This window comes from Rhincodon typus, chromosome 20 (assembly GCF_021869965.1).
Source record: "Rhincodon typus isolate 14 chromosome 20, sRhiTyp1.1, whole genome shotgun sequence".
Taxonomy (NCBI): Eukaryota; Metazoa; Chordata; class Chondrichthyes; order Orectolobiformes; family Rhincodontidae; genus Rhincodon; species Rhincodon typus.
The window spans coordinates 28,288,008-28,306,526 of NC_063351.1; the positions used below are offsets into that span (position 1 = coordinate 28,288,008).

The 18,519-nt window shown below is 41.4% G+C and overlaps 1 protein-coding gene across 1 annotated transcript in view; it reads right to left on the reverse strand.

Annotated features, from left to right (window-relative positions):
* Positions 1-5,065: 5,065 nt before the first annotated feature.
* LOC109927462 (L-seryl-tRNA(Sec) kinase) overlaps positions 5,066-18,519 on the reverse strand; it is a 40,948-nt gene continuing 27,494 nt past the window's right edge. Inside the window, exons 5-7 of the mRNA XM_020527485.2 lie at positions 16,624-16,699; positions 10,997-11,090; positions 5,066-6,271 (exon numbers count right to left, since the gene is read on the reverse strand). Coding sequence (XP_020383074.2) covers positions 6,066-6,271; positions 10,997-11,090; positions 16,624-16,699 — 376 coding nt within the window. The 3' untranslated portion in view covers positions 5,066-6,065. The remainder of the gene's footprint in view (positions 6,272-10,996; positions 11,091-16,623; positions 16,700-18,519) is intronic.

Sequence of the window (18,519 nt, forward strand, 5' to 3'; positions counted from 1 at the left end):
CATCAGTGGATAATGAGGATGAAGTGTACTTGTATCTCTAATTGTTGAAGACTGATTTTTATGTTTCTCACTAACCTTCTCTTGTACTCTGTTTCCCTCTCTATTCATTTCTTTGGTCTTTCTTTGTTGGTTGTACTTAGTGAATGTGGTTAATTAGGGGACCTGTATGCCACTACCAAAAGTGACTTTTTAAAATAACATTTCATTTAAATCCAACTGTTTCGGCATCTCGTTTTCCGGAATTAAAGTTATCAATCTCAATTGTACTAATACATCAATTAGTTAACAGCCATCCCTCTCACCTTATCATTCCAAAATGTCTCGTACCCTTCAATATTCAGGTCCCATTCTATGTCATCCTCCAGCTAAGATTATAATAGCTACCAGATCATTTTGTTTCTTTCTGTTAATCTCTTTTTGCACTCTCAGTTCGTTTGTTTTGGTTCAAATGCTATGTGCATTCAGATACCGAACCTAAGTTTTTTAATCCCAGTTTAGACACTTTGTAAATTCGAGTCATATCTGATGGTTGATGCTGAGACTCAGACTCTGTCCATTCCTGTCATGGTCTGTTTATCATTTCCCATGTTAATAAGTTTCTCTTTGGCCTTGACCCTACTTATTGATTTGATCCCTTGCCCCCGGTGTTCAATTTAAAATCCTCTTCCTTTCCCTAGTTATGTGGGTGGCAAGAAGAATGGCCCCAGCATGGTTCAGGCAGAGATCATCCCATCAATACAGATCCCACTACCCCCAGCTTAGTACCAGCACCCCACAAATTTGAACCCAGTTCTCCCATACTAATCTTTGAACCATGCATTCATCTCTCTAATCTGATTTTCCCCCATATTGATATGCACAATTGACAGTGTTGAGTTTATAACCTTAAGTTCTACTTCATAATTTGATGCCTGGCACCTCATACTAGCTATGCAGAACCTTCTTCTCTGTCCTGCCTATGTCATCACTATCTACGTGGACCATAAAACTACAAAACCACAAGATACAGGAGCAGTATTAGGCTACGCAGTCTATTGGATTTGCTCTGCTGTTTGAATTTCATTCTCCTGTCTTGTTCCCGTAACTGTTGACCCCCTTACAAATCAAAAACCTATTTATCTCTGTCTGAATTGCGCTCAATGACTTGGCCTCCACAGTCCTCTGCAGCAATGAGTTCCATAAATTAACCCTCAATGCTGAAGAAATGCCTCCTCATCTCAGCTCTAAACTGTCGTCCCTTCTCTCTGAGGCTGCACCTTTGGGTCCTAGTCTTTCCTATTACCGTCTCCACATCCGCTCTATCCAGGCCTCTCACTATGCTGGAAGTTTCAATCAGATACCCCACCTTGTCTTTCTAAACTCCATTAAGTACAAATCCGGAGCCCGCAACTGCATGACAAGCCCTTCATTCCCAGGATCATTCTTGTAAAGCTCCTCTGGACCCCCTCCAACACCAACATATCCTTCCTTAGATATTGGGCCACAAACAGCTCACAATATTATAAAAACAGTCTGCCCAGAGCCTTATACAGCCTCAGCAATATATCTCTGCTCTCGTATTCTAGCCCTCTTGAAACAAACATTGCATTTGCCCTTCCTAACTGCCAAGTGAACCTGCATGTTAACCTTAAGAGAATCCTGAATTTGACTCCCAAGTCTCTTTGTGCTTCAGATTTCTGAAGCCGTTCCCCACTCACAAAATAGTCTACATCTCTGTTCTTCCTATGAAAGTGTATAACTTCACACTTTCCCACACTGTATTCCTTCTGCCACTTCTTTGCCTATTCTCCTAGCTCCGCCCGAGTCATTCTGCAGCCATATCTCTGTGATGTCTACAACATCATATCCACGAAATAAAAACTGAAAGAACTGCGGATACTATAAATCAGGAACAAAAACAGAAGTTGCTAGAAAAGATCAGCAGGTCTGGCAGCATCTGTGAAGAAAAAATCAGCGTTAACGTTTCGGGTCCGGTAACCCTTCCTCAGAAGGGTCCCGACCCAAAACATCAACTTTCCTGCTCTTCTGATTCTGCCTGGCCTGCTGTGTTCCTCCAGCTCCACACTGTTATCTCTGACTCCAGCATCTGCAGTTCTTATTATCTCTCATGAATTCAAACTTGTTTCTTTCAAACCAATCTTTTATCCATGCATTTAATCATTTAATTTTGTTGACCCTGTACCAATTTGCTCATGGCTCAGGTAGTAATCGGAGAGTATTAGCTTTTTAGTTCCGTTTTCTAATTTAGCCCCTAGCTGCTCATATTCCTTCAGCAGAACCTTGTTATTCTACCTATATTGTTGGTACCTACATGGACCACAACAACTTGATATTTTCCTTCAAACTCAATTCGTCTGCAGCCCAGATGATATGCTGAATCCAGGCATCAGGTGGCAACACAGTCTTCAGAACTCTCGATCCTGGCCACAGGGAAGTGTCTATTCCCCTGACTATCGTATCCCCAAAGCAACTACATTTCCCTTTACTCCTCCTCTTGAAGTGCTATGGTCAGTTTGCTCATCCTCCCTACAGCCCCCACTCTCACCCATATAGGGAGCAAGAACATCAAATCTGTTCAACAGGCAATGGACTGAGGCTCCTTCAATACTACCTCCTGGATCCCTCTGACAACCTTGCTGGTAGCCACACCCTCTTGTCCGCTGACCGAATTTTAAGGTAGTTAATCTAAAGGGTGTGACTGAAACACAGGTAATCCAGGTAACTCTCCCCCTTCCTAATGTGTCACAATGTTTGAAGCTCAGATTCCAGCTCATCAACTCTGAGCTGGAGCTCTTCAAGCAACCAACATTTGCCACAGATGAGGTCACTGTGAACCACAATAGGGTCCACTAGCTCCACATCATGCAGGTACACGAGATCGTCTGGCCAGGCATCTCTATTTAATTCTTAAAAATTCTGTACTGGCCTTTTAATTTGTAGCCTACAAATATTTCCCCTATTTATCTTCAATCTGAAAGGAACCTACTATAGTCACATTAGTAGCTATCACCAACCAATGAATTTACAGTTTACCTGTGATGTTACTCTATTATGCTGGGTTCGGACCTTGAGCTTCAACTTATTCAGTTAAAAAAAGCCTTTACAAACAATGAGCACAAAAATCAAGCAAGAAGCACCTCTTTCCATCAGCACTATTTTTTATTCATTCACAGGATGAGGGTATAGCTGGCTAGGCAGCATTTATTGCCCATGCCTAATTGCCCAGAAGGCAGTTAAGAATCAACCACATTGTTGTGCGTCTGGAGTCACATGCAGGCCAGACCAGGTAAGCATGGCAGTTTCCTTCCCTAAAAGACATTCGTGAACCAGATGGGTTTTTCCAACAATCGACATTGGATTCATGTCATCATTAGACTCTTAATTCCAGATATTTATTGAATTCAAATTCCACCAACTGCCATTACGGGATTCCAACCCAGAGTCTCTGGATTAATAGTCCAGCAATAATACCACTAGGCCATCACCTCTTCCAAATTCCCCAAATTTTATACTCATTCAGGCTGTGTCTCAGTCTGATTTTCTTTATTTCAACAATATACTTTATTCATAAAAAATATCCTTATTTACGTACATAGTCATAAACGCAGTTTGGTTCTGAACAATAGCATATCAAGGAAACAAACAAACATTGGAGTTTCTATTGAAATGTGATCTCTCCTTCCTAACCTTGTGAAGCTTACTGATAGTGCACTTTCAACAGGCCCTTTCTTAAACAGAGCTGAGGCAAGCTAACGTGACACACACTAGTTAAGCTTCAATAATAATTAACACCTATTAAGCTTCAGGGTGATTGATAACTATTCCTCAGTCAACTGAGTCAGCTACCTTTTCACTTGACGACTGAATTTTAAACTTTTAAAATGGAGAAAGAAAAGGTTTATCAGTTATAATCAGTTGGCTCCAAATTCCACAAACTACATACTCACTCATGCATCTCTCACTCTGGATGTGATCTCTCCTTCCTGACTGTGCGAGGCTTACCGTAATGAATGGATCCTCCCCCATCTGAATCGAACTTACTCTCTAGCCCTAAGCATAAGCACCAAATCCTGGCACCAGGCAGACAACAGAGCCTCTAGATTCACTCTCTCTGCTGCAAAGAATGGTGTTAACCCCCGTCATGATGCTGTCCCTTACTATCACTACTGTCTCACTCCCCTTTTGAGTCTCTTCCTGTACCATGGTGTCACAGTCAGCTCATTCCCTTGCAACCTACACTCTCATCCAAAGAAGCTGAAGGAATCTTAACTTGTTGAAGAATTGAAAAGGGTGAGGCTCCCAACTTCTGGGTCCCCTTATCTGCCTCACTCACAGTCACAGATTCTTGTCCCTGAACATCGACCAAATTCAATGATTCAACCCTAAAGGTGTCACAGCCTCCTGGTACGAAGAACACAAGTAATCATACCCTCTCTGATGTGTCGCAGTGTTTTTGTAAATCAGCTTCCAGATTAAGGTCTGAGCCAAAGCACCACGAATTTCAAACACTTGCCACAGATATGTTTGCTTTGGACCAAACTGATAGTCAGGAACTCTCACATACTGCAACCGTGACATATCACCTGACTTGTCATCATAATGAGTTTAAAGGAACTAAATAATTATTGCATTCAACTTTATATTTATTTATGCTTTTATACATTTTATTGATCTGGCATCAGCCACTATACTACTTTGAACCTTAGGGGCAGAACAAATTTTAATCACTCACCAGATACTCATCAATCAACCAGTAGTAAGTGATTGATGGGAGAATTATCAAATAATCCCCATTCTGGCCTGTATTTATGATGCCAACTAAAAGCAGCATAAAACATAGAACAATACAGCACAGGAATAGGTCCTTCAGCCCACCAAGTCTGCATCGCCCATGATGCTATTCTAAACTTAGCCTAACTGTAAATTCAAAGTGCAGCAGTACTTATGAAATGTGAGACTAAGATATTTTCTGAGTGCAGGAATCCCTTTCAAGTATTTGACACACACTGGGTCCCCTAATTCAGTCTTTGAAAGACAACATAAATTACCCAAAGAGAAAATTTTTGATGCAAGAATATTTTTTATTACTCTGAACAGAAAAAGAACAGAAAAAAGTATGCCAGACAAAGAAATTCTTGACTACTTTAACAGGACTATGACTACGCAACAGTCTTAAGTTAATATGTTTATCCAGTTCTCCAAATAAATGTAATTATGACTTTTCAATCTCAGAACACAGCAGTAATTAGAATGGCATCTGCAAAACAAAAGATTGTTTTCTTCAAAAGGGTATATGGAGATGAACCACCCATAAGGTTCCTACAAATGACAACATTATCAAGATAATAAATTCAATCTTCAACATTTATTTATTTTTTTCTAGATAAGGCCTTCTAATGTGATAACAGTTGGGATGATACCAGTAGCTTCAACATTAACAGTTGGGGAGGGAAAATCAAAATTTATAAAGATGCCTACACCTGATTACTACTTAGTATCCCAAAAAACTGTGTTTGAACACTGGATAAAGGCCAAATTGAACTCAGCCAGAATGCCTCACATTTAAAAAGGGAGAGTTGATACTTCACTGTCTAGGCTTAGGTTAAATGACCACTTTATAAAGAAGCCAGATAACTACATCCAGAAAAGGAAAAAGGAAGTTGGAGTGTAGAAAGGAATTGAAAGTATTATACTTTACACTAAATAAAACGTTATTTTTATGGACCAAAATTTTATAGCGTGAAGAAATCCTCAAGTTTCCAAAAAGAGCAGTAATCTTGAATATCTGAGCTACATCTAGGTATTATAGTGTATTTATACATATTGCAACAGATTTATGGCTGTTACATATTACACAACAGTTGCACCATGTTTGTTCCTCAGTGTACCTTAACAACAGAAAGGTAATACCAGTTTTGCAAGTCTCGTGCAAGAGATGCCACAATTTTCCAGTAGAATAATCTGACTTGTAAAATTCAAGGTCTCATAAATAAACATAAGCACTGAGGCATAAAATATCATACAACAGCCACAGACCTATTGTAAATTATTAAGTACTATAAATTCTAGAATTTTAGAAAATTCATTAGAATTTCTTCCTTTTTCTGATCAAATTTGTATGCAACTTCTTCAACAACTGCATTAATATCAGCACACTGATTTTTAGAATTGTCTTGGAAATTGACATGTCGAAGATCCTCCAAAAGCACAGTCTTAAGCCTGTTAAGTTCTTCAGACAATAACTTCATATTGCATGCAGGTAGTTTCTTATCTAGACAGAAACAATTTAACAATGTGAGAATTTTTGTGAAAACAAAAAATACCAGTGCACCATTCCAACTTTCAAAAAAATGTTAGAAGGTTAAAGGATTTCTCACATTCCTGGCATAACTTATTAATAATAAAAGTGAATGAAGAATTCTGTGAACAGTGCACAAAACTATTTTTTTCCCCTCATCTGCCATTAATTGCTTTAAACAAACCAAAAATGTTGCAGAGTATTGATAGAAAGGCTAGCATTTATTGCTCATCCCTAATTGCTCTTGAGGTGGTAATGGTGAGCCAGCTTCTTAAAAGCTGCAGTTCATGTGGTTAGTGACACCCACAGTTGTGTTAGAGAGGCAGTATCAGGACTTTTATCTATCTGCAAAAATATTACCTAAAGCAAGGGATACTGCAGGCAGCAAGAAGAACCTTTCTTAGGCACCAAGTAGTAATGAGCTGGAATAGGCTCCTACTAGGATGATGGAAGCAGAGATTATCAATAATTTCAAGAGGAATCTGGACAGGTACTGGAGAGAAAAAAACTTGCAGGTATAGTGACAGAGCTTAGTCTGACTGGGTTGCTCCACAGAGAACCAGCATGCACATGAATGGTTTTCTTCTGTGTCATCATGAATATTTCACAAGTCCTTTTCTTTTTATTCTGTTCATTCATATTACAAAGCACTACGTCAGAATCTAAGGGTGGTACAGAAAAACACCTCTTAAAAAAAGCAAGTTACTTGGAACAAAAATATCCTTCAGGGCCTCCATATAGTTCAATAAATAAATGCATAGTATGGGCAGTGCAGACCAGAAAGGTAGCAACTTCAGTCCTTCATCTTTTTATTAAAAAAAAGTCTTGGGATGTAAGCATTTATTTCCCATCTTTAGTTATCTTTGTCAAAGTAATGGTGGCTAACCTTCTTAGAAACCATGTTGTGAAGGCACTGCCACAGCACTTTAATTAGGGACTAAAATGACAATAAATAAATGGCAAGAGGTGTTGAAAAAAAATTCCTGTTTTAATTTCACATGCCTGTTTCTACAGTTTATTTTGCTCTTTCTCCAGTGTTCCCTATTACACTCCTTTTGTGTACGTCTCCCATGGATTTTCACTGTTTTGGCCATTTTTGTTGTTTCGTGTCCTTTTTTTGGCTTCTCTGAAACTACCTTTTATATCTTGGGAATACTTTTGAAAAGCACATTAATTATTTCGGCTTACAACCTGTTAATTACTCTCCGTGATTAGTAATCTGTTGCTTCTCTCCTTTTCTGCTTTATTTTCTCCAGTTCTTTTTTTAATTCACTCATAGGATGCGAGTGTCTCTAGCTGGCCAGCATGTATTGCCCGTCCCTAGCTGCCCTTAAGAAGGTGATGGTGAACTGCCTTCTTGAACCGCTATAGTCCATGTGCTGTACACAGACGCACAATGCCCTTAGGGAGAGAATTCCAGGATATTCAACAGTGAAGGATTGGCAATATATGTCTAAGTCAGGATGGTGAGTGGCTTGGAGGGAAACTTGCAGATGGTGGTGTTCCCATATATCTTCTGCCCTTGTCCTTCTAGATTGAAGTGGTCATCGGTTTGTAAGGTGCTGCCTAAGAATCTTTGATGAATTTCTGCAATGCATCTTGTAGATAGTACACACCGCTGCTACTGAGCAGATGGAGGACGGAATGGATACTTGTGGATACGCTGCCAATCAAATGGGCTGTTTTGTTCTGGATGGGTCAAGCTTCTTGAGTGTTGCTGGCATTGCACCCATCCAGATGAGTGGGGAGTATTCCATCACACTCCTTGCAGATTGTGGACAGATTGCAGGGAGTCAGGAGGTAAGTCACTCACAATATTCCTAGTCTTTGACCTGCTCTTATAGCCATTGTGTTTATGTGGCGAATCCAGTTCAGCTTCTGGTTAATGGTATTCCCTGAGATGTTGATAATAGGGGATTCAGTGATGATAACACCACTGAATGTCAAGGTGAGGTATTTAGATTGGTTCTTATTGGAAATAGTCATTGCCAGGCACTTGCGTGGCATGAATGCTACTTGCCACTTGTCAGCCCAAGCCTGGATATTGTCCAGATCTTGTTGCATATGAATATGGAATGCTTCAATATCTGATGAATTGCAAATGGTGCTGAACATTGGTGTAGTCATTGGTGAGCATCCTCACTTCCGACTTTATGAGGGAGCAAAGGTCATTGATGGAGCTGCTGAAAATGGATCAGCCTAGGACACTACCCTGACAAACTCCTACAGAGATGGCCCAGAGCTGAGATGACCAACTTCTTTCTTCATATATGTCAGGTAAGACTATAACCAGCAGAAAGTTTGCCCCCAATACCCATTGGTTCTAGTTTTGCTAGGACTCTTTGGTGCCAAATTGGTCGAATATGGCCTTTAGGGGGTGACTCACCTCTCCTCTGGAATTCAAAGCCTTTGTCCACGTTTGAACCAAGGCTGTAATGAGGTCAGGAGCTGAGTGGCCCTGGCGGTATCCCAACTGGGCATCAGTCAGCAGGCGCTGCTTAATAGCACTGTTGATGACACCTTCCATCACTTTACTGATGATCAAGAGTAGAGTGATGTTATCATGCCTGCTTATCTTTTAATTTTCAATTCTGACAAGGTGTCATTCTTACCCAGTACAGACTCAATGACTTGTCATGGAGTTCCAGTAAATCCGATTTGGCTGGTGTTTACTGGGTCATCATGATGTAGAGGAAAATACGCCTAATGAAGCTGAAATTGCACTGCTTAGTTTAAAATAAAACGTTCAGAGAAGCAAATCCTCTGTAATTTCCATCTGATTAAAATAAAGGCATTTCACAAAAAAAATTATATAAAAGTATTTCAGTCCCTAAAGTGTGCAATCTAACATTTTCATAAGCACTTAGCTAGAATGCATTATCGTTATTTTTGAAGTTTAGTTACACAAGACTCTACAGCAGAGAAAAAAAGTCTATTTGGACTAACTGATCCATGCCAACATTTATGTTCCACACAGGGTTCCTCACCATGTCTCTTCGTCTACCCCTACCAGTGTATCCTTCTGTTGCAATCTCCTTATTTATGCTGATTTAACATCCTCTTAAATAAACCAATGTCATTTAAATCAGCTACCATTTTTCACATTCCTGATACTTTTTGGATACTGAAGTTTCCCCTGAATTTTATTTTATTCTCTGGCTATTTTATTTGTTAAAACTCTCTTATATTTATGACCATTAGTTTTGAACTCTCCCAACAAGTGGAGATATTTCCTCTATTGGGAGAGTTCAAAGCTAATAGTCATAAATACAACAGAGTTTTAACAAATCAAATATTCTGGTTGTCTTTGTATAGTAAGGGTGTTGTTAAACTTGACAGAGTGCAGAAAGGATTTACAAGGGCATTGCCGGAACTGGAGCGTTTGAGTTATAGGGAGAAGCTGAAATAGGCTGGGGCTTTTTACCCTGGAGTATCGGAGACTGAGGGGTGACCTTATAAAGATTTACAAAATCATGAGCGGCACTGATAGGACAAATAGCCACGGTCTTTTTCCTTGGGTGGGAGTCCAAAACTACGGGGCATAAGTTTAAGATGCGAGGGAACAGATTGAAAAAAGACCTGCAGGGGAACATTTTCACACAGAGGATGGTGTGTGCATGAAATGAGCTGCCAAAGGAAGTGGTGGAGGCTGGTACAATTACAACAATTAAAAGGCATCTGGATGGGTATATGAATAGGAAGTGTTTACAGGGATATGGGCCAAATGCTGGCAAATGGGACTAGGTCAGATTGGGATGTCTGGTTGGTACATGCCAGTTGGAATGAAGGGTCTGTTTCCATGCTGTATGACTCTGACTCTACCTTATCAAACTGTTTTGTAATCGTATGGATTTGTATCAGGTCACCACTACCATCACCACCAAACCCCCAAGACTTTTACAGAGAAAAGAGTCCAAGCATGTTGCATCTTTCCTCAAAAGTACATCCTTTCAGTCCTGATATCCTGTGAAACATTTTAGAACCTTCCACAGTATCATTATGTTCTTTTTCCAAATATAATAACTGTGCATAGTACTTCAGGTGTGGTCTCACCAAGGTTCTAAGCAAACGTAACTTCTTAGCTCATCAATCTGTCCCTCAACTTAGTTTGCTTTCTTTTAAACTTTATTAATGACTTTTAGTGATTTGTGCACCTAGACCCCTAAATTGCTCTGTTCCACCCCATTTAGCTCTTTGATCCAATTATTTGTGGCTTCCTTAATATTTGCACAAAATGCAACACTATGCGATGCATTGAATTAATTCTTAAAGGTTGTTATCACATCGCATATTTTCTCAAATTCTTGATCAGTATTAACCGTGTCCTTCAATTTGGCATCATTTGTTAATTTTGAAATTGCACTTAATTTCCTGAATCCAAATTGTAACTGTGATTGCAGCATGTCTACTTCACAGCAGTTTTCAGAACTTGCCTAAACACTTTCTTTCAGTTTTCTGTTGCCTGTTATTTATTCTGCTACTTGTCCCCTAACTCCACCTGCTCTGACCTCACGATGCGTTACTTTTAAAGGTCTTCTGGAAGTCCAAATGTATGACATTTACTTTTGCGATATACTAAATGGTAACCACGGTTTTAATTTTACTTTCACAATTATATCAGAAGAAATCATGAAAAACCAACAGTATATAAATTACAGGTCATGTGTATTCATTGTACGTGAATTGTATCAGTTGTACCTTTCGCAGTTTTCATAGACTGGGATACCAAACGACGGATGGCTTGATCAGCCTGATGAAGAACACTAGCTGCACAAATGGCACGATCTATTGCCTGTGTGACAGTCAAAAGCAGACATTTTAAAGATTTTGTGATAAAACTGTGAAATTTACATGTATATATTTAAATATCGTCGGCTGCAAGTTTGGGTTCTTAGAATTCGAGAGAGAAGTGTCCATCAAACTCCTATGTGCTGAGAAGTCTTTCAATGCACTAAGCAGCATTCCTATGAAAAAGAGTTTAAAAGTAATGAAATTATCTTAGAATAATAAGTTATTGTTAATCTCAGACTGGACTGTTGGGATACAAACAGTGGAAAAGAAGAAAATTTACGTTTTCAAAGTTTAAAAATGGAAGTTGCATAAGGGATAGTACAGCACTGGAAAATAGCTAAGCCAAGAGCATAGTAATAATTAAGGAAAAGTTATCTACAGTACCAGATGAGTTGAAATTTTAATTACTTTGATCCCAAAGAAGTATTTTAAAAATAGTCTTTCTTCCTTCAAAGCTGGACTGGATCTTTCTCATGCCGAGTTAGATGTACAGCACTAGATGTTCTTAGAATTGTGACAATATTTGTAAGCTGTAAGATGAAATATAAAACTGCTGTTTCTGTTCTATAAAGAGTGCTTAGATTATTTCTACCGTGTGCTTAAAAACCTTTGACTTGGTGTCGTAAGGGTATTAGAGTGCTTCCTTCCTACTTTATATTCGTTTCCATTGTTAATGAACATTTGTTTGGTTTTACTGCACCTCCTGTAGAATGTGGGAGGTAAGGGTCACCACTAGTGTCCCCACTGACTTCATCTGCGGGAAGTGCACCCAACTCCAGCTCCTCGGAAACCGCGTTAGGGAACTGGAGCTGGAGCTGGATCAACTTCGGATTATTCGGGAGGCTGAGGGGGTAATTGAGAGGAGTTACAGGGAGGTAGTCACACCTCAGGTACAGGAAAAAGGTAGATGGGTTACAGTCAGGGGACGGAAAGGGAACAGGCAGACAGTGCAGGGATCCCCTGTGGCCGTTCCCCTCAAAAACAAGTATACCGTTTTGGATACTGTTGGGGGGGACGACCTAGCAGGGGTAAGCCATGGGGTACAGGTCTCTGGCACAGAGTCTGTCCCTGTTGCTCAGAAGGGAAGGGGGGAGAGGAGGAGAGCATTAGTCATTGGGGACTCCATAGTTAGGGGAACAGATAGGAGATTCTGTGGGAATGAGAGAGACTCGCGGTTGGTGTGTTGCCTCCCAGGTGCCAGGGTCCGTGATGTCTCGGATCGTGTTTTCGGGATCCTTAAGGGGGAGGGGGAGCAGCCCGAAGTCGTGGTCCACATAGGCACCAACGACATAGGTAGGAAAAGGGATGGGGATGTAAGGCAGAAATTCAAGGAGCTAGGGTGGAAGCTTAGAGCTAGAACAAACAGAGTTGTTATCTCTGGTTTGTTACCCGTGCCACGTGCTAGCAAGGCGAGGAATACGGAGAGAGAGCAGTTGAACACATGGCTACAGGGATGGTGCAGGAGGGAGGGATTCAGATACCTGGATAATTGGGGCTCATTCTGGGGTAGGTGGGACCTCTACAAACGGGATGGTCTACACCTGAACCAGAGGGGTATCAATATCCTGGGGAGGAAATTTGCTAATGCTCTTCGGGAGGGTTTAAACTAATTCAGCAGGGGAATGGGAACCTGAATTGTAGCTCCAGTGTACAGGAGGTTGAGAGTAGTGAGGTCATGAATAAGGTTTCAAGGTCGCAGGAGTGTACCGGCAGGCAGTAAGGTGGTTTGAAGTGTGTCTACTTCAATGCCAGGAGCATCCGGAATAAGGTGGGTGAACTTGCAGCATGGGTTGGTACCTGGGATTTCGATGTTGTGGCCATTTCGGAGACATGGATACAGCAGGGACAGGAATGGTTGTTGCAGGTTCCAGGGTTTAGATGTTTCAGTAAGATCAGGGAAGGTGGTAAAGGTGGGGGAGGTGTGGCATTGTTAGTCAAGGACAGTATAACGGTGGCAAAAAGGACATTTGATGACAACTCGTCTACTGAGGTAGTATGGGCTGAGGTTAGAAACAGGAAAGAAGAGGTCACCCTGTTGGGAGTTTCCTATAGGCCTCCGAAAAGTTCCAGAGATGTAGAGGAAAAGATTGCAAAGATGATTCTGGATAGGAGCGAAAGTAACAGGGTAGTTGTTATGGGGGACTTTAACTTTCCAAATATTGACTGGAAACGCTATAGTTCGAGTACTTTAGATGGGTCAGTTTTTGTCCAATGTGTGCAGGAGGGTTTCCTGACACAGTATGTAGATAGGCCAACAAGAGGCGATGCCACATTGGATTTGGTACTGGGTAATGAACCAGGCCAGGTGTTAGATTTGGAGGTAGGTGAGCACTTTGGTGATAGTGACCACGATTCGGTTATATTTACTTTAGCGATGAAAAGGGATAGGTATATACCGCAGGGCAAGAGTTATAGCTGGGGGAAAGGCAATTATGAGGTGATTAGGCAAGATTTAGGATGCATAGGATGGAGAAGGAAACTGCAGGGGCTGGGCACAATTGAAATGTGGAGCTTGTTCAAGGAACAGCTACTGTGTGTCCTTGAGAAGTATGTACCTGTCAGGCAGGGAGGAAGTGGTCGAGCGAGGGAACCGTGGTTTACTAAAGAAGTTGAATCTCTTGTCAAGAGGAAGAAGGAGGCTTATGTAGAGATGAGGCGTGAAGGCTCAGTTAGGGCGCTTGAGAGTTACAAGTTAGCCAGGAAGGAGCTAAAGAGAGAGCTAAGAAGAGCCAGGAGGGGACATGGGAAGTCTTTAGCAGGTAGGATCAAGGAAAACCCTAAAGCTTTCTATAAGTATGTCAGGAATAAAAGAATGACTAGAGTAAGATTAGGGCCAGTCAAGGACAGTAGTGGGAAGTTGTGCGTGGAGTCTGAAGAGATAGGAGAGGCGCTAAATGAATATTTTTTGTCAGTATTCACACAGGAAAAAGACAATGTTGTTGAGGAGAATACTGAGATACAGGCTATTAGACTAGACGGGATTGAGGTTCATAAGGAGGAGGTGTTAGGAAATCTGGAAGGTGTGAAAATAGATAAGTCCCCTGGGCCGGATGGGATTTATCCTAGGATTCTCTGGGAAGCTAGAGAGGAGATTGCAGAGCCTTTGGCTTTGATCTTTATGTCGTCATTGTCTACAGGAATAGTGCCAGAAGACTGGAGACTCGCAAATGTTGTCCCCTTGTTCAAGAAGTGGAGTAGAGACAACCCTGGTAATTATAGACCAGTGAGCCTTACTTCGGTTGTGGGTAAAGTGTTGGAAAGGATTATAAGAGATAGGATTTATAATCATCTAGAAAGGAATAATTTGATTAGGGATAGTCAACACGGTTTTGTGAAGGGTAGGTCGTGCCTCACAAACCTTATTGAGCTCTTTGAGAAGGTGACCAAACAGGTGGATGAGGGTAAAGCAGTTGATGTGGTGTATATGGATTTCAGTAAAGCGTTTGATAAGGTTCCCCATGGTAGGGAATTGCAGAAAATACGGAGGCATGGGATTGAGGGTGATTTAGCGGTTTGGATCAGAAATTGGCTAGCTGTAAGACGACAGAGGGTGGTGGTTGATGGGAAATGTTCATCCTGGAGTTCAGTTACTAGTGGTGTACCTCAAGGATCTGTTTTGGGGCCACTGCTGTTTGTCATTTTTATAAATGACCTGGATGAGGGCATAGAAGGATGGGTTAGTAAATTTGCGGATGACACCAAAGTACTGGAGTTGTGGATAGTGAGGAAGGATGTTGCAGGTTACAGAGGGACATAGATAAGCTGCAGAGCTGGGCTGAGAGGTAGCAAATGCAGTTTAATGCGGAAAAGTGTGAGGTGATTCACTTTGGAAGAAGTAACAGGAATACAGAGTACTGGGCTAATGGTAGTGTGGATGTGCAGAGAGATCTCGGTGTCCATGTGCATAGATCACTGAAAGTTGCCACCCAGGTTGATAGGGTTGTTAAGAAGGCGTACGGTGTGTTAGGTTTTATTGGTAGAGGGTTTTGAGTTTCGGAGCCGTGAGGTCATGTTGCAGCTATACAAAACTCTGGTGCGGCCGCACTTGGAGTATTGCGTACAGTTCTGGTCACCGCATTATAGGAAGGATGTGGAAACGTTGGAAAGGGTGCAGAGCAGATTTACCAGGATGTTGCCTGGTATGGAGGGAAGGTCTTATGAGGAAAGGCTGAGGGACTTGAGGCTATTTTCGTTAGAGAGAAGAAGGTTAAGAGGTGACTTAATAGAGACATACAAGATGATCAGAGGATTAGATAGGGTGGACAGTGGGAGCCTTTTTCCTCGGATGGTGATGGCGAGCATGAGGGGACATAGCTTTAAATTGAAGGGTGATAGATATAGGACAGATGTCAGAGGTAGGTTCTTTACTCAGAGAGTAGTAAGGGCGTGGAATGCCCTGCCTGCAACAGTCGTAGACTCACCAACTTTAAGGGCATTTAAATGGTCATTGGATAAACATATGGATGATAATGGAATAGTGTAGGTTAGACAGGCTTCAGATTGGTTTCACAGGTCGGTGCAACATCGAGGGCCGAAGGGCCTGTACTGCGCTGTAATGTTCTATGTTCTACTGTCAAACAACGACCACAACATTGTGTGCTTATGTTTTACTGAAAGATATCTTTGATAGCAAAGATTTAAAAAATGATGGTCTATCCACCATGTTCTTGTTGGAGATAGGAGTTGTTTTATACTAACATCATATGGCATTACCCACAACAACTGGGGCCACTAGATCATAATAGTTTGCAGAAATCAACACAAATAGTAATTATCGGACTAACTGTCAGTGGGCCCTAAAATATTAGTGCACTTGTTTTATTTGTAAACTCATCTTTCAGGCATTTATCGATTTGAGCTGCAAAGAAGACCAATACTGAAAACCAGTAATACATTCAATTTGAATTTTGCTGAAATAAAGAGATATGCCATTGAAGTTTTTATCTTACGCTCAGCCAGACACAATTGCAAGAAATATACTGGAAGACACATAAATTCGTAAGTACTGCCCTGTCCTTGGCAAACCGAAAGAATATATCCACACATTATCCCTTTTTTACCTGAACAAAAGGTTAGAAGATAGACTTTTTCTGGTGCATTCCCCTTGGCAAGGTCTTCACCAATCAGAGTCAATTTGCATGGCTTGAATTTAAACAAAAGGCTAATCTAATGGCAACAGCTGACTGTCGTAGAACCTATCGGGTTCACTAATGGCCTTTAAGGCAGAAAATCTGCCGTCTTTAACCTGTTATGGTCTACATATGACTCCAGACCCACAGCAATGACTCTTAACTGACCTCTGGGCAATTATGATTGTGCATTAAATGCCGGCCTAACCAGCAATTCCCACATCCCATGAACAAATTTAGAAAAGAACTGGATCCCAAGTGAAGCCCTTCAAAAAGTTACTGTTAAAAGCAATAACATAAGAAACATTCTTTAAGCCTACCTACATTTTCATTTGTGTACCAGATCAACATTTAAAAACAGTTTATTTAGCGAATACATTTAATTATATTAACCACTGCATTTACCTTTTGTTCAATGTTTTCCTCAAATGGCTTTTCCGGGTTTTCTAAAGAAACATCAAGTAGTTCAAACACCTTCTGACTGTAAAACATGAATGGATGTGGAAGTAACCAGTGAATGTAATATTGTATCTAACACTACTTTAAACTTAAGCCTAGGCACAAAAAAAGACATTTTTTTTGGCATCTTACTAGAATTATTATTGTGGCCAATATTTACTCTCAAAAATGGCAGAGAAGGAATAACTTCATAAAGAAAAATAGAAACATTTGAAAAACTCAACAGGTCTGGAGCATCTATAGAGATTTCTAAAATTTTCAGATATTTTCAGTTTTCTTCTTTTTAAAAATATGACAATTTTATCCTGCTTTCATAAAAGAAGAATCCTTGCTTGTTTCTGATTGCACTACACTTGCTGCCTTTCTGTACTATACCCAAGTGCCTAGAAATTAAGCATCACTACAGTGAGGCCTCATTATGCTGACTTTCAATCTGCTTTCGTGCTGGACGACTCTGTGACGCTGAATATTCTGGATCAGGAGCAAAAACCCTAGCCAGCTCGTCAATCCTTAACCCCGAGTGACCTGACATAAATTACAGTGCCAATGACAGTGAGATTAAACATTTCAGTGCAGACTAGGAATGAAACGTTCCTGCTCCGCATCATTGAAGTTTCTCATTCTATAGGTTCACCAAATAATTGAACAAACTACTCCACATCCTTCTCAATAACCATTAATCTATTACAGAAAGCACGAAGAAAAGCCGAAGCAGTCATCTTCATTAACTGGATAACTGATCATAGTTCATAGAATTCCTACGGTGTGGAAACAGGCCCTTCGGCCCAACAAGTCCACACCGACCCATCCCCCTATAATCCACCTAATCTACACATCCCTGAACACAATGGGCAATTTAGCATGGCCGATCCAACTAGCCTTCATATCTTTGGACTGTGGGAGGAAACCGGAGCACCCAGAGGAAACCCATGCAGACACAAGGAGAATGTGCAAACTCCATACAGACATTCATCCAAGGGTGGAATCGAACCCAGGTTCCTGGTGCTGTGAGGCAGCAGTGCTAACCACTGAGCCACCGTGCCACCCCCTTTTTTTTGTTTTTGTTCCTAAAACAAGCACAAATCAAAGTACAGCATTGCAGATCAAGTCAATTCAATTCACTTGATGTGATATCAGGAAATGGCTGAAAACACTGGACACAGCAAAGGTATAAGTCATGACAACATCCAATGGTACTTCTAAAGATTTGTACTTCAGAACTAGTTATGCTTCTAGCCAACAAGGTGCAGGGCTGGATGAACACAGCAGGCCAAGCAGCATCATAGGAGCAGAGAGGCTGACGTTTCGGGCCTCGACCCTTCATCAGAAAAGGGGGAGGGGAAGGGGGTTTTGAAATAAATAGGGAGAGAGTGGGAGGCGGATAGAAGAGGGATAGAGGAGAGGATAGGTGGAGAGGAAACAAACAGGTCGAAGAGGCGGGGATGGGGCCAGGAAAGGTGAGTGTAGGTAGGGAGTTAGGAAGGGGATAGGTCAGTCCAGGGAGGACGGACAGGTCAAGGGGGCGGGATGAGGTTGGTCGGTGGGAGATGGAGGTGCGGCTTGAGGTGGGAGGAAGAACAGGTTAGGGAGGCAGGGACGAGCTGGACTGGTTTTGGGATGCGGTAGGGGGAGGGGAGATTTTGAAACTTGTGAAATCCACATTGATACCATTGGGCTGCAGGGTTCCCAAGCGGAATATGAGTTGCTGTTCCTGCAACCTTCGGGTGGCATCGTTGTGGCACTGCAGGAGGCCCAGGATGGACATGTCGTCTGAGGAATGGGAGGGGGAGTTGAAATGGTTCGCGACTGGGAGGTGCAGTTGTTTGTTGCGAACCGAGCGTA